This window comes from Falco peregrinus, chromosome 2 (assembly GCF_023634155.1).
Source record: "Falco peregrinus isolate bFalPer1 chromosome 2, bFalPer1.pri, whole genome shotgun sequence".
NCBI classification, from domain to species: domain Eukaryota; kingdom Metazoa; phylum Chordata; class Aves; order Falconiformes; family Falconidae; genus Falco; species Falco peregrinus.
Window position 1 is genome coordinate 88360919 of NC_073722.1, and position 14923 is coordinate 88375841.

Below are 14923 nucleotides of genomic sequence, written 5' to 3' on the forward strand. Positions count from 1 at the left end.
TCGGGTGAAACTCATCCAGAAACTGCATGATGATTTAAGGAATTCAGTAACGTGGGGATATGGGCCCTGGGTTAGGATGGCTCGGGAGGTATTATGGGCAGTGTTTGCAGAATACAGAGATTTTCATTTCACAGTATTTCTTTCAGTGTCACATTCCCCGCCTCTGCAAGAGAATTGTGTAGCAGTTCGTGTTTCTTGGTCTGAAATAATTAGTGCATCTGACGTACATGGCTTCCGTTGGGAACAATTGTTCAGCTGGGTTGAGTGGTGTTTTAATATAAATGTTTTGTACTCTTCCATGTATCCACATTCTTCAGACAGGAGTGTCTGTAATACAGGAAGTAATGACATTACGGCATGTAACTGGCATTTTTTAAATGCCCGTAATATTGGGATGGAGTCATCCTTTTATCTGAACCAGTCATATGTAATTGTACATAAAACAGCAATAGAATGTATGAAATTGTAGAGACAGAAGTATTCTTTACTGGTTTTCCTGTGTGCACATTGCTTGTAGTGCTTTCCTGGTGGGTGCTGCCTTTCGACACCGGAGGGCTGTGGAATAGCTTTCTTCACAGGGTGTGTACGTGACTTCTGTTAAAATCAAGCAGTAAAAAATAAAGAGTTTGTTTAAAGTACTGAATTTTGCAATAACTGCAGGTGGATGCAATGGAAACTGGGAGCTGGGCTGAGACTAGACTTTCCTGTGCAGAATATCTACCACAGGCTCCAATGTAAAATCTGTACTTGAAACTGCGATAGTAGAACTTTCTAAGAAACCTTCCACTGTGTGCGCAAAAGTGGTGAAAGAAGCTGCAATGATTTAATGACAAGTCGATGCTTTTCTGTTAACTTGAAATTTTGAATAATTTTAATTTCAGCTTGAGGTTTTGCATGCGTTTGGTTTGTGGTCCATCCATTTCCCCCTCCCTCCCCCTGCCCAAATTAAAGATGCTTTTTTAATTTTCTCTCTTGCTGCACTGGGTAAGTGAAGCTTAATCTTTTATTCCCCTAACAGGGTGGTGGTGGTGTGCTCCTTTGGGCTAAATAAATTTCCCTCTTTTGGTTAAATGAATTATTTCATTTTTGGGGTTTGCTTTGTTTGTTTGTTTGTTTTTAATTTGGAGGGGGATCATTATGACCTAACCTGGTAGAATTTTTTTTTTATTTTTTTTTTACATTTACCCCGTGCTCATTCTGTTACCTGTTTGGACTGGGTAAAACTCTAAATGGGTGAGAACACTCTTGTCTTCCTGTAAGGTCTGTTGCCATCAGTATTCTGGCAAGTCTGTGTGATTTCTTAGCAATTTTTTGACCTGAATGTTTTCTCTGGGTAGATGATTGCTGTGAGCATGTGTCCATTTTTTATTTTTCTAGAAGAGCAGGTCTGTGCTTTGAAGAGAAACCAGACTAGAACTGAATTTTAATCTTAACATTGAATTAGAAGCTTGTTATCAATATCCTATAGCAATTATTAGGTATATGGGTACAGCTTTTATTGTGAGTGCATGATAACTGGTTTTATTATGCCTTGTCATGTTGTCTGCACAATTAAAGGTGACCTCTGTCTTGATTTTGTTTAGATGTGTGTTTCAAGAAGGTAACAACTGCAATTCTAGCTCTCTTCTTAGATTGTAAACAGTGGATGAGAGAATACATACCTGTGTTTTCAATTTTCTTTTAGAGATTTCTCCCTGCAAAATGGATACCTACTTGATTCTTTCAAAACCAGGGATAAGTGTGTTTTACTTTGAAACACTTTTCTCTTTTAAAAATAAAAAAGCGTTTGTTCTCTAGACATAGTTTACCTGGGATTATTGCAGCCTGCTGAGAGGAAAATGTGCTACCTTGTTCAAAAACGTTGCTTGGAAAATTGACCACCACCGTCCAGAAGGAAGGTGGAGCAATATTCGTCTGGTGTGAAAGTGAGCCTGTGGGTGCTGATGGTGACTTGCAGACCTGCCACCTCTAAACAAGCTTAAATTGTTCGCTTGTGTAGGCAGATTTTTTTTTCATTGCAAAAATGTTTTGAGGGACACAAGATGAAGCTGAATTATTAGATTCTGGCATTTGATAGATGGAATTGATACAAAGAAGCTTTGAAAAATTTGTACTTTTTATAATGCTAATTAGGTCTGACAGTATAATGATGGCAAGTAGGCAGTAATCTTGCAGAAGCAGGAACTACATGTTTGCAGATATTGACAGTTTCTTGTGAAGGATGTCTTCATATGGAGAAATTCTACAAAAGAGCTTAAGCTAGAAAGTGAAAACAGGTTCATTGATACAGATAGTTTTACAAGTAGTTCTATGAAACTGCTCTAAACCAGGCTGGACATTTGCGCAAGTATACGTAGTGATTGGAATGAAAATAGGATTCTGAATTTATTGTGTAATCTATCACTTAACTACCATAGCATATTTGTGTTGAACTTTGGTTCTGAGAAAAGTGAACAAGTAATCCTCAGTGCCTCACAAGAAATAAATGGGTAATGCTACAGTGATAGCTGCTCACATGGTATCTTTATCAGGAAGTCTGTTACCGCAGATGTCTGAGAGCATTATTTCCCAAGCACTGGAAGCTGGCCCACCTGTCTATTAAAAGCACAAACATGCAGTTTAAAACATAGAAGTGATCTGAAATCAAGCAGTCTTGAACATGCTGAGTTATCCGGAGGTTTTGTCCATTACACTTCAGTAATATGTTACGTGATGGGTGATTAACATATGTACAGACTTGCAAGAATAAAGGCTTCAAACAGCACAACTTTCTTCTTTCCTAGAGCTCCGCTGCACCCCAGGGGAGTTTGCATGTCGGAGTGGTACCATCCAGTGCATCCCTTCAAAATGGCAGTGTGATGGGTGGCCCACCTGCGAGGATGAGAGTGATGAAGTTGACTGTCCAGGTAAGTAAAGCTGAGAAGACTGCTTAACCTCAGCGTCAGCTGGTTTTGCAGCAGTACTTTGACTCTTTAAGATTGCTTGCTTATTTTTATTTGAAAGTGGAGATTGTTTGGTAGAACTGTACCCATTATTAACAAACTTTGAGTTGGATTCTCTTCAGTTTGTGAACTAATGCTACAAAGAACTGTTTTGCTTGTCTGAATTATATTTCCATTCTTGCAGACTGAGTAGGTATCCTGGAGATGAGAAGAGTTTGTAATCTAAAAAGAGACTTCCATGACGAGGAAGAAATAATGTTGCAGTTAAACCAAAATGACACCTAGACCTGTGTCTAAATTCAGAATTACTATTTTGGTTGTATATTACTCAAACTGTTCTGGGTGACATTGTTGGACTTCGGTAGAGAGCTTGTTTTATTGCTCCCTGTTCTGATTATGCTTCTTGTGCTTAAGTGGAGAACTTTGTTCTGCCAAATAAGCTGGTGTATTTGCTTGTCGTAAACTCTTGTGATTACATGCTTTCAGGAGCCTATCACCCGCAGTGGTTCTCTGCTAAAGCTACTGGATACTGAGCTGTCTTTAAAAAACAAGCAAGAATTTTTATATAATCATGGTTTAGAAGATTTTCATTTGTTCCTGACAAACAAGCAAATGCAACTATTTTTCTGTGTTTCTTAAAAGTGAAGGGACCTGTAATTTTTTTTTTTTTTTTTTGCTTTAAGAACAACGAAGCAGGAATCTGAAAGCATGAATGCAGCTGTGGCATAATTCAAAACTGTTATCTCTACAGTGTGACTAAATTGCATTCAGAAACTATTTTAAGTATTTTTTTGCCCCTAAACTACTTAATTTGCTTGAGAGAGAATCACAAAGTTTGCAGCATTGTCATCACAGCATTCAGTCTGTCATCATTCTGAATTGTGGGTTATTTTAGAGAGGTGCTACAAAATAGTAACATCAGTATTTTACAGCTTGTTGCTCTTCTAAATACTCCTGTTTTCTCGTGGAGTTAGAGAAGTAGATCTAACACTCAAACTTTGGAACTTACTATAGTTTACCATCTCCCCAGTGTGTGTTACGCACAAATAATTCAAAGAATGTGTTCAGTGCTCTTTTTAGAAAGCTTTTGACTAGTTTGTATGAGTGTATATATTTGCAGCATGGGGGACAAAAGTGTTGGTATTTTCTTCTGACATTGAAAGTTAAGCTGTGCCATTGATATTCTGTTTAAGGATATTCTTTATAATGTGGATGTCATAAAGAAAGATGATTTTATAGTTGTGCTGTTTTTCTTGCTCCTTTTTAGCTAACTCCGGCCAAATGTGAAAAACTAGAGACATAATAAAATTCTGGAGGTTAATGGAAGTTAATGTTTAGGGGAAAACAGAGTCATGTTAGTGTCTGAATTTACTCAAAAAAGCACTGAATGCTTTGCTTGTGGGAATATTGAAACATGCACATTAGTAGAAAAGAGTGTTTTTATCTTGTTGCCTAGTGTTATTAGTTGGCAATTTAAGTTGCTGCATAGAGGATGCAACAGGATGATGTAGACTCAAGGACTGGAATTACAAAGGATATTTAGTATATGGCTAGGAAGAGGATTTCATGAAAGTAACATTTTTCAGTAGATAGGCTCTGCTTTTGTGTTTGGGGTGTACGTCTCACTGGACTGTCTGGCCTGACATGAGAAGAACTTTAAGAAATTAAAGGAGATGTGTGGGAAAGACTTGATTTACCACTATGTCTGTACGTAGGAAGAAGAGAGTAACATAAAGAATACTAGAGGGGAAAATGATGGACAGCGTAGAGAAGGAAAGTATTCCACTTGATGAGAAGAGTAATTGGATAAGTAATTGGTGAAAAGGCTGTGCACAGTAAAATAGCCAGAAAGCTGGGTGTGGCGTTTATGAAAGGACTGAGATATTTGCACAGTAATGCAAGGAGTGTAGCCAGCAAACCAGAGGAACAAGAACTACTGGTGTAGGATGTAAAAACTCTATTATACCTATAGCAAAAAATTGGTGGGATAATGTTGTGACCTGAAATGGGTGTTGAAGGGCATGTGTTATTCAGAACTGTCAAGAATAAGGACAGGCTGGTGTGCATGTGAATGGTGTGCTGGAGTATAAAAAGGAGTAACATGAATGAAAGTAAATCTCAGGCCAGAAGAAGTTTGGAAGAGCACAATTTTTTGATGTTGGGGAAAGTGATACGTATGTGACCAGTCATAGGAGAGATTAAGTCCTGGGACGTTGATTGGGCAACTAATGCTGCTAATAATAGTAGCACATAATCATACTTAGGAGTGGTAACTTTCTTTGGCCACTGAATTAACAAGAAATGATACAGCTTTAAATTTAGACAATACTTTTGGATTTTGATGAACAATCATAAGATGATTCAGCTAAATTTGAATACTTTTTAATTAAGGTTCTTAATTTCAATAAAGGCAGGCTGAACACTAAAAGAACCAGTTAGTGAAGCCACCTGGACTTGTGAAACCTGGAGAATTAAAATATCTTTAAATTAAAAGGTATGAAATCTCTGAAGCATGAAAAGAAAGCTTGCAAGGAAGGGCCCTGGATCTGGTTAGGAAGCTTGTGACTTCCCAGCCTTTGAGCTACTAATGGCACACTCCAATGTGAGCAACTCAGAAAAGATCAATGGCAGCGAATTAATTTCTTGTGGTGGTGGTGAAGGTGTGTTTCAATGACTACATAGTTACGTTGGTATTTTTCAAAGGTTTACTACAAAGCCGTTGTAAGTTATTTGGCACTGTTGGTTTAGTTCACTTCTTTTAGGCCTGATTTCATGTTAATAACAAAGCTATTTTAATAAGAGGATCATTAATTAATAAATTAGTTTGGTAATCATGTGTTGTCTGAAGTACAAGAAACACCCAAACCGTAAGACTTTTTTGTTAGAATAATTTCTTCAGGAATTTTTTTAGTACACAATTAGGTAAGACATTATTAATTCATTGGCAATCTGAATAAGTGTATGAAATGCTTATTTTTGCTAGGACATAAATTTCTCTGAAGATAGTCATCATAGCTGGTTTTATTCTTGCAATCTTTTTTCAGAATGACCATTTTCCTTTAAAACATGGAATTTCTTCCAGTTCCAGACTTGCGATGTGTAAAGTGCTATTCCCCTGCCCTTCTCACTAGGTGCACAAACCATTTGTGGAATCAGCAGCAGTGATCACCTGCAATTCATCTCTCTGATAGACTAGAACTGTTGGCTGCTTGCTCTTGTGAGCATACTAAAAATTGCTGGGGGAGTTTATGTAGCATGTACCTGCAATTCTCTTCTACTTAAGCAGTGGAGGCTCATGAAATTTGTGTACTGTTCCATATCAACAGTAATTGATCCTAAAATTAGTTTACCCCAAAGTTGTGTATTCTGTGAAATAACAGAAAGAGGCATTCGTTTCTTAAACAGTTTTTTTTTTACAAATGGGAATTTATTCTTTCTACTCACTTCCTCATATAAAAGTAATCAAAAGCAGTAACATAACTTTCCACGTTTATAGAAGTTCTGTATTTAAACCCATAAGAAGGAAGGGCTCTGCAGTTTGCCTTTTTACTGCTCATCGGATTTGCAGCTTTGCTTCTACCAGAACATCAGATCAGTTTCCCCAGATACCCTACCTCCTTTGCAGGCCTTCTGGTCATTTGCAGCAGTACGACTGGAGCAGGCTTTAGTACAGCTCTAGCTCTTTACCTGCGTTTTATTCTTACACTACAGGCCTGATGTTTTTTTCTGTTACACATGAACACAAAATGGATGCCTTAAAAATTCCGGTGCCCTTCATATATCCTATCCATATCAGTTTTTCAGCTTGCAATTATATTGGTGATCATTCAGTTTCCTTCCTTTTTTTATTTATAAATGGAATTTTTCCCAGGAATAAGTGATCAGGTTGTACTGTCAGCCATCCTTGGGCTTCTCTCAGCATCTGAATTTGAAAACCCTTCAGATTGCCCTGTAGTGCACATCCTCGCCTAATGCCACATTCTTCCTTATAAGTTATTTTCTAGACCTGTTTGGTTAGGAAGAACAACACTGGAAAGTTTCAGCGAGTTGAATTCTTAAGTGTGTCCCCCCTGCCCCTGAGCCTACAGTCGGCACTGAACAGCTGGCCATCCTGGCAGTGGTGGTCCTGGGGCAGCAGTGGCTAGCAGTCCTATAAACTGCCCTGCAGTTCCATGGCAAATGGTACGATTTTACATGGTTTTATGTTGCGATTGGGAGCCTGATTTCATACAGAAACGATCTTGCTAGGAAGCTAACTGTAAATGCTGATCTTGAGCCTTAAGGACTTCCTCAGATACTGTATCAGGAGGGAATGTGCAGACTTGGAGGTCACTTGCCCCGGCACACACACACTATATCCTCTTTGAGCCTGCGAAGTCTCCTTTGTGGAGCCAGCTGAAGGTATGGCCAGTAACTGATAAAGCAGCAGCTGCAGCACGCGGTTTTGCAGTGATCATAAACAGCTTTGTGTTTTCTTTCGCCAAGGATATTGTGTTTAGTTGAAACATTTGGTTGACATTTGCACTTCCTAGTACATGTCCTTTTTTAAAGCTAGGTAATAATGACAAAAACCTCTGATCATTTTCTGAGCCCTTGCTGAACTCCTGTATGATGCATCCTTTCTACCCTACTTTGTGGTGTTTAAATTATAAGCTCTTTACGGTCAGTCTATTACTTTGAATAGTGTTCAGCACAGCAGGGTGCTGTTCTTGGTTGGCATCTTATTTCCTGGCATAATACAGTTGATAACACAAATCATGGAACTGCTTGATCTGAGAAGAATCATTCCTCTCTGGGACTTTGGAAACTGTATTTCCAAATCTTTACACACAAAACTGGATTTAATCCTGAAGTTCCCTCACCTGTCAAATTAGCAGATGGAATTAAAAGCTTTCCAACCTTTTAGTAAGTAGCGTACTGGACAAAAACTTTGAAGAGAACAAGGCAGCTTTTTATGTAAATTTTGAGAATCTTACGTGTTTAACCAGGAGCAACTCCTATCTTGGAACAAATAAGGTATGACAAGGCCTGTTTGCTTCACAGTTTAATTCTGGCGTAGTTTGACATAGTACATCTATCCTTGTGAAGGGTTTGGCTTGAGTGGCTTGTCATCTGTGACACAGTAACTCTGGAAACTAGTTCAACTCCCCAAAATCCAATATTCACCCCATTATGAGTCCTGGCCCTTCAAGGACCTCTGTATATTATAGTCAATGTCTTCTGTCAGCTCACCCTTTTTTTGGTGCAAAGCAGCCTTTGTGTGTGGCAGATTGCAGTTTCTTTTCTAGCTCCTCCAAACACAGTTTTCCATTTGGTGTCATGTTTGTTCCACCATGTAGTGCTACTCGGCACGTTCTAGCCTGTTCCTATCTCCGCTGGTGCCAGCTCTCGCTTTTGTGTGGTCTCGGCTCATGTTCCATTTGCACTACTTAGCTTTTTGCTTCCTTTTACTTGGTCCAGATGATAGAAGCACTGGAGGGGGATGAGAAGGGAGCTTTCTACTCTGCTTGGGCACTTGGCTTCCCCTAATGAGACGCCATGTGCAAACAAACTGCGTGCTGAAATTCCGTGGATAAATGCTGCCGAGTAATCTTCCTGGATGTACACAGAAGGGTATGGACAATGTAACTGAATTATTTCCAGCCTCTATGAATAATGGGAAAGCTCATGCTGCTTTCAAACTTAAACTGGACTGTGTTTTTCCCCTCCGTGGTTTTTTTTGTGTGTCCTCCACAGGAACAGCAAAACATGTACGTGTGGCACAGAGCTTTCTCTGTGAGTTACCAGTGCTGTGTCTTGCAGGCTGCGGTGGCAGCACTTGTTCAACTAAAAGAAACTAAGCAAATTTTCTTCCCCTTCCAATCTCTCAAGCTTTGTTCTGAACAATTGTTGAACTGCTTTGATTCAGATCTGAAAAAGTTTGCCACTACAAAATGTAGAAGGAGCCATCCATCAGAGCAAACTTCCATTCTAAACTGTTAGCTTGAAGTTTTAAACAATGGAAAATAATCATAGAATCAGCAATGCTGGGCAACTTTCTAGATGGATAGCACTATACTTAGACTGTAATCATGCTAAAGTGAATTAGATGGCAACTATAAAATAGAAGGAGCTGGGTGTGAATACTAATCATGACATTTGGAAACAGACTGGAAGATGCTTATGTCCACTATGCTATAGTATTCAAGGGAAGAAAAAAAATTGTGCCCCATGACTTTTCCCTTGAACCCATTTTTCCCTTTTCCCCACCAACTAACAAGTAAATTACATTTCTCGTAAAATTGTATGAAGTCGAAGGAAACAGAACTATTTTCCTTGGCTAGTAAAAATACTACTATTACTGTCACTGCTTGTGGTTGTAGTATCTGGAAGAATAAAGATTTTGGAAAATAGCTGATCTTCCAACATTTGTACCTTTCAGAATATTAAGTATGTGCATAAGTAATAAAAATGATGGCTTTTCCTTTCTGAAATACTTAAATGTTGTTAGGTTGTGGTCTTCTGACTTAGGTTGTTATCTTAAAGCTTAGTCCATGGCACTATTAATTTATTTTTAAAGATAAAAATACTTCTATAAAGGAAGCAGGAACAGCAAAGTGCATACAAAATTTTTCTGCAGAGTATTGAGGAAGTACAGCAGAAAATCAGTCCCATTACGCCTTTGCCATCAGAATCTGCAACAGCTTTTCATGGCAGTCAAGTGACTTAGAGGCTTGTTAGCATCTCTTTATTGCCCTGGAAAAACTTGTCATCGTTGCTTTTCTCACAGACTGAAAATTCAGGTCAAATAGGAGCAATTTAATATTTGAAGAGCACCAGTTTCTTAAGCAGCTGACAGTGTTGGGCTTGAAGGAGAAGTGGCTTGTGGTGGCTGCTTTCTGCCTCTTCAGTCCTGCCTGGTTTCAGCGGCAAGTCTGCTGAGACGGGCAGATGCTGAGGAAGGAATGAGTGTCCTGCTTCCTGGGTGAGGACTGATTGCACTCACGTTGTGTGGGATCTGTGTAGCTATTTTTCAAAGCATCTGGCATAAATTCTGTCCGTTTAAGATGTTAGCCCGAGTAACCCTTTCTTAACATATAAGGTTAAAACCTGTGAACTTCTGTTTTATTCCTGGAGGAGGTAAATTGTTAAGTCCTTGTGGGCGTTCTATTTAGCCATGGAGGGTCAGCCATATGGTGTTGCATCTGCTGTGGCTTCTGAAAGGGACCTAATTCTTCATGCGTTTGGTTCTTACTGGTTCTTTGGGTTTAGTTGTTACCATTTAATGCCATGGGAAAAAAGAACTTCCCATGCTGAGTTCAGTTCATCTTTGATAAAGCATTCTACAGTAGCTAGTGTTATTTTTAAAGTCTTACTGTAATTAAAGATTTGCTTTTTTAGTGTCTCAGTATTGCTCTGAAAATCATAGTGTAAATACTGCTACTGAACCATTAGGATTAAGAACAGTCAGATTCTAAAACTAAAAATAGTTTGGCCTCTAAAGTAATAAAAAATAATCAGTGATCTGCACTGTCAAGTTATTTGACCATTTTGTGTCCTTTGAAATATGCACTAACTGAATTTCTTGGCACAACCTTCTTGCCTGTGATAAATAGCATATTTTAATATTGAACAGTAGAATTACTATTTCATTCCTGTAGGGCCCTGTGAGTGTATTATGCACAGCCATTTCTTAATGGGTGATCTCTATAGACATGTAATTCCTAGGATAACGTGATAATTAAATATCCCTTGCTTATCCCATTAGCCAGGGCAAACTCAGTATGCTAGAGCCAGATGAATGCAAAGCTACTCTGCTGTTCCTGGGCTCCAGCTAGTGATTTCTTTTGAACATTGGTGCTAACGTTTGTTCCAGGGAATTGCGTTGTTTGATGGTGGGTTCTTGTGGAGGTCTTTCCCCGCAGTGAATACACGGAACAGTCCCCAGCTCTGGGTTTAAATTATCATGAAATTGCTGGGTTTTAGAAAAGAGAAAGTTTTACTGATATGGTTTTGAATATATTGCAAAAAGGTACGGTCATTTTTGACAGGTTTAACTACATAGCTCCTCTTCGTTTGGGATGGTGACTGGTTTATTTGGTTTAGCTAGGCTAAATAGAGCTAATCAGCTTTAAAGGAAAATAAGCTGATTTTTTTAATGTAGAAATTAATGTCTGCATAGCTCTTCGCTGGTTAAACTCTACCTTTAATAACATCTAGTAGTATTAAATTACATACTAGTAGATATTTCTAATGCTTACATTCATAGGTTCTTTGGTTATTAATTTTTCTCTTTTTAAGGTTAATCCCTTGTTTCCAGATTAATCGTTCCTGGTGCTCATCTCAGTCTTCCTCAAAGGTTTCTCCCCACCACTGTACCAGCCTTCCTACTTAGGACCTTGCTAGTTTTGCTGGCTATGGCTTACTCTGCAGCGTCTCCACCTGAACTGTGTGTTCCTTATTTACGCCTGGTAGCTGGGGGAACCCCTTTTCTGGAATAACATCTTGCACTATGTTCAGTTACTGAATCCAGTTGTCAAAAGCCCTGACACTGAGATGAGGATGTGTGTGGGTTTTGTTTCAGAAATAATGAACTAACATTTCCAATAGAAGCTTGAGTGAATGAAAAACTTTGTTCTTCCGGCTGAAGATGGGTTTCCTTTCCTGGTTTTAATTTTGTCCTAGAACTCAGAATGTGTTGAAAAATGTGTTGGAGAAGTTGTCTTATATCCTTGAACATAAAACTGAGAAACAAAGCAGCTGGATAGTGGGTAGTTCTGTAAACAGGAACAGATAAAACGCACTGGGGATGATGCATTTGCTGCAGCAATTGAAATGGCAAGCATCAAGTCCTGTGTGCAGCTGCAGGCTGCTGAGGATCTGCAGAAGGATTTCGCTTATTCTGCAAGACTCGTGTAATGGCTTGTTGGTTCTTTTCAATTGTAGGTATTTTGGTTATGTACTGTGTAAAATGGCCAAGCTGTTATTGCAGGATCTACCATCTTTGTTTACCTCTGTCATTTATCTTATATGTCTTGAATGAAAATCCAGAGAAAGTTTAATAAAAAGAAATCTCTCTTTGCTTGCATCTTTCACCAGTACTGACTATTCCTTCTGGTCCCCAGGCTTGACAGGGGACCAGCGAACTTACCATGGGAAGGAGAATGTGGACTCCAGGCACAATCGAGGGAGAGGAGGAGAGACAACCCGTTTTCACACTGTCAATGTGGCACAGCCTGTCCGATTTAGCAGTAAGTTGCAGACTAGGAAATCTGGGCCATCTTTCTGCTAATTAATTTAGCAATTTAGGCAATATTTTTTTAGGGAGAAATTAATAGATTTATCTCTTGCATAGCTTTTTGACCAGATTTTATTCATGTGCAGTACTTTTTAAGGTTTTTGTACACTTCTTCTGTGTATGTCCTGTTATATTGTGCAGTTTATATAGCAGGCCAATGCATGCAAAGAATTCTACTTCTGTAATCCTCTCTTCTTGTGAAACCAGAGTTGCAATTTTCTGTTATAACTCATTGCAATTACAGAAAACTAAGCCCACGGTTTAAGTAATGGTTTCAGCCTGCAGCAGGGGATATAGTCTAGCCCTTGTCTCTTGATGTGAGCTTGCATGGAGGGTTGTCCCCTGGAAGGTGGGGGGAAACCAAAATTGATTGCTCTTGATCGAAGTAAATTTGAAGATGAACTTAAGGATGTTGCACTATTAGTTAATTAAAGTGCGTTTCTGATGTTGTGAGTTTTATATCATTTTTAATAGGAAAAATACTCTTTAGGGAACGGGGAACTTAAATTCTTCACTTCTCTGAAGACAAAACCTGTTAAGGAACTGTGTAGCACTTGATTGGGTTTTGCTGTGTTACTCGCATCAGTCAATCAGGAATCTTCAAAAAATATCACTTTAGTGTCATTCTACCCTCTCATCTGCAGCACTGTTTGTGCCACTGTCAGCATCCTAGTCCTTGCCTTATCTAAAGAGTTATAAGTGTCCTGCAAGCATCCTTCCTGCTGATCATGGCTTGTAGTGACTGCTGCCTTATCATGGCTGAAACTGGGACATGCCTCTGAATCTCTGCAGGCCCTAAACATCTAAATCTCCCCTGCCTTCTCCCTCTTATCTTGGTTCCCTCTTTGCTCCAGGGTTCACACAGTGATTTGAGAGTGTGAGACAGCACTGATTAGCCTTGGAGGGAGGGCTGGGACAGGTTAGGAAGGGGGCGTGGTGGGAAGACAGTATGGCAGTAATTGGGAAAAATTGCTTTGGACTATGGTGATCTGAAAAAACAAATGATTAGCAAAGGTAAAAATTCACCTCATTGTTAATTTTTTTTAAGGACAAAAATGCTTATTAAAAATAGGTATTTTGATTTGTCATGGATTCCAGTAGCTAAATTATGTTAGTAGAATGTATAAAGGACAATAAAGCAATTTAGAAATTGATACAGCAATATCTAATATGCTCTGCAGTCTGATTGGTACTGTATTCTGTCCCACCTTAGTGAAGCAGATCTTAAAAGATCCCATATAAATGGAGAATAAGGAAAGACATTTAATTAAAAGGCTTCAAATCTAAGTTTGTGTATTGTTATTTGATGACAAAGGTCACTGTTTCTGAAGAGGGAGTTAAAGAGGCTTGAGAACAGGAACTTTGTGAATGTATGCCATGAACATAAAACAGTATGTGAACTTAAAGTTCCTTTCTTAAGTGTTGTGCAAAGTAAATACTGCAAATGCAGGTGCTAAAATCGTATTTCATGTGCGTTTTAAATTTCAGCTGCCTGCCTCTGTGATTTTCTCTTAGTTACCCATCACCCCCAAGAATGCCAGTCAAAAGCCCATGGGCCTGTTTCATCCAGAAATGCCTCGAGGCTTTGCTTGCATATTCCCTTAGTTGAGTTGATTGAGAGAAAGTAGGCACAGCAGTTCATGCCATCACCTCCTTACTTTTGCAGTGATGCTTTTCCAAAGCAAACAACAGTTACCCCAGAATCCCCGTTGTCTTTAGTGATTGACTATGGAAGCAGGATTACGTGAATACTGCTGAGACTGTAGAAGTAGGTTGAAAACTTCACAGCAAGTTGGTTGTATTGCTAACCACCTAACAGAAAGATACAGTCATTAAATTGGCCACCTCTGGTTTTTTCTTCCTGCTTCTTGCTGCTTGTTTTGGCTTGGATTGATCGAACTGACTGGATTTATAAAGATGTGCAGGGAAATGTTTTCCACAAGTAGATCATCAGTCTTAATTAAAGACTTTAAAGCCTGTCACAGTACAATGAAACATTACTAGGAGTTGCATCTTTTAAGATACATTAAATTTTTTTTTCCTTTATCAAAATCTGTAGTAAAGTAAGTCTTCTGTGATCTGTAACGCACATACCTCCTCCTGATGAGGTGAAATATACACAGTATGATGTGTGTACACATCCGAATGATTACGCATTGTGTTGTCATAGACTGATTAGGATGCATTATCTTGAAGATCCTAATTTGGGGGGAATGGTTTCCCTTCTATTCTTCATGTTTCCTAGGAAAGTGCCCAACAGGATGGCACCACTATGAGGGCACAGCCAGCTGTTACAGAGTGTATTTAAATGGAGAGAACTACTGGGATGCCGTGCAGACATGTCAGCGGGTGAATGGATCCCTCGCCACCTTCACTGCAGACCAAGAGCTAAGGTTTATCCTGGCACAGGAGTGGGACTTGGAAGAAAAAACATTTGTAAGGAAGGACCAGCGTAGGTGAGTAGGAAGGAAAGGACAAAGATCTTGTATTACATGAGAAAAGTTTCTGTGTGATTAAAAATGCTGGTAGTTCAGTTTGCTTAGAGAATCTAATGGTAAAATTGACTTCAGCTTAATCAGTATGAGCATGCTGGTTGACTGTTTGGCCATCTGTGTTGTATGTTTTAATTAACATTAACAGGTAGGCTACAAGTCAACAGTCTCTTTATCTTCAGGCTGTCTCAACAATGTACTGGTATTCTTGA

The 14923-nt window shown here is 39.0% G+C and overlaps 1 protein-coding gene across 2 annotated transcripts in view; it reads left to right on the forward strand.

The window, feature by feature from the left end:
- The window catches only part of DGCR2 (DiGeorge syndrome critical region gene 2), a 51046-nt gene that overhangs the window by 19616 nt on the left and 16507 nt on the right, over nucleotides 1–14923 (forward strand). For both annotated transcript variants that reach the window (XR_008745729.1, XM_055795437.1), the window contains exons 2-4: nucleotides 2784–2906; nucleotides 12047–12172; nucleotides 14465–14675. Coding sequence is in view for 1 of the 2 variants with exons in the window: in XM_055795437.1 (XP_055651412.1) it covers nucleotides 2784–2906; nucleotides 12047–12172; nucleotides 14465–14675 (460 nt within the window). In the remaining variant the exon portion in view is untranslated. The remainder of the gene's footprint in view (nucleotides 1–2783; nucleotides 2907–12046; nucleotides 12173–14464; nucleotides 14676–14923) is intronic.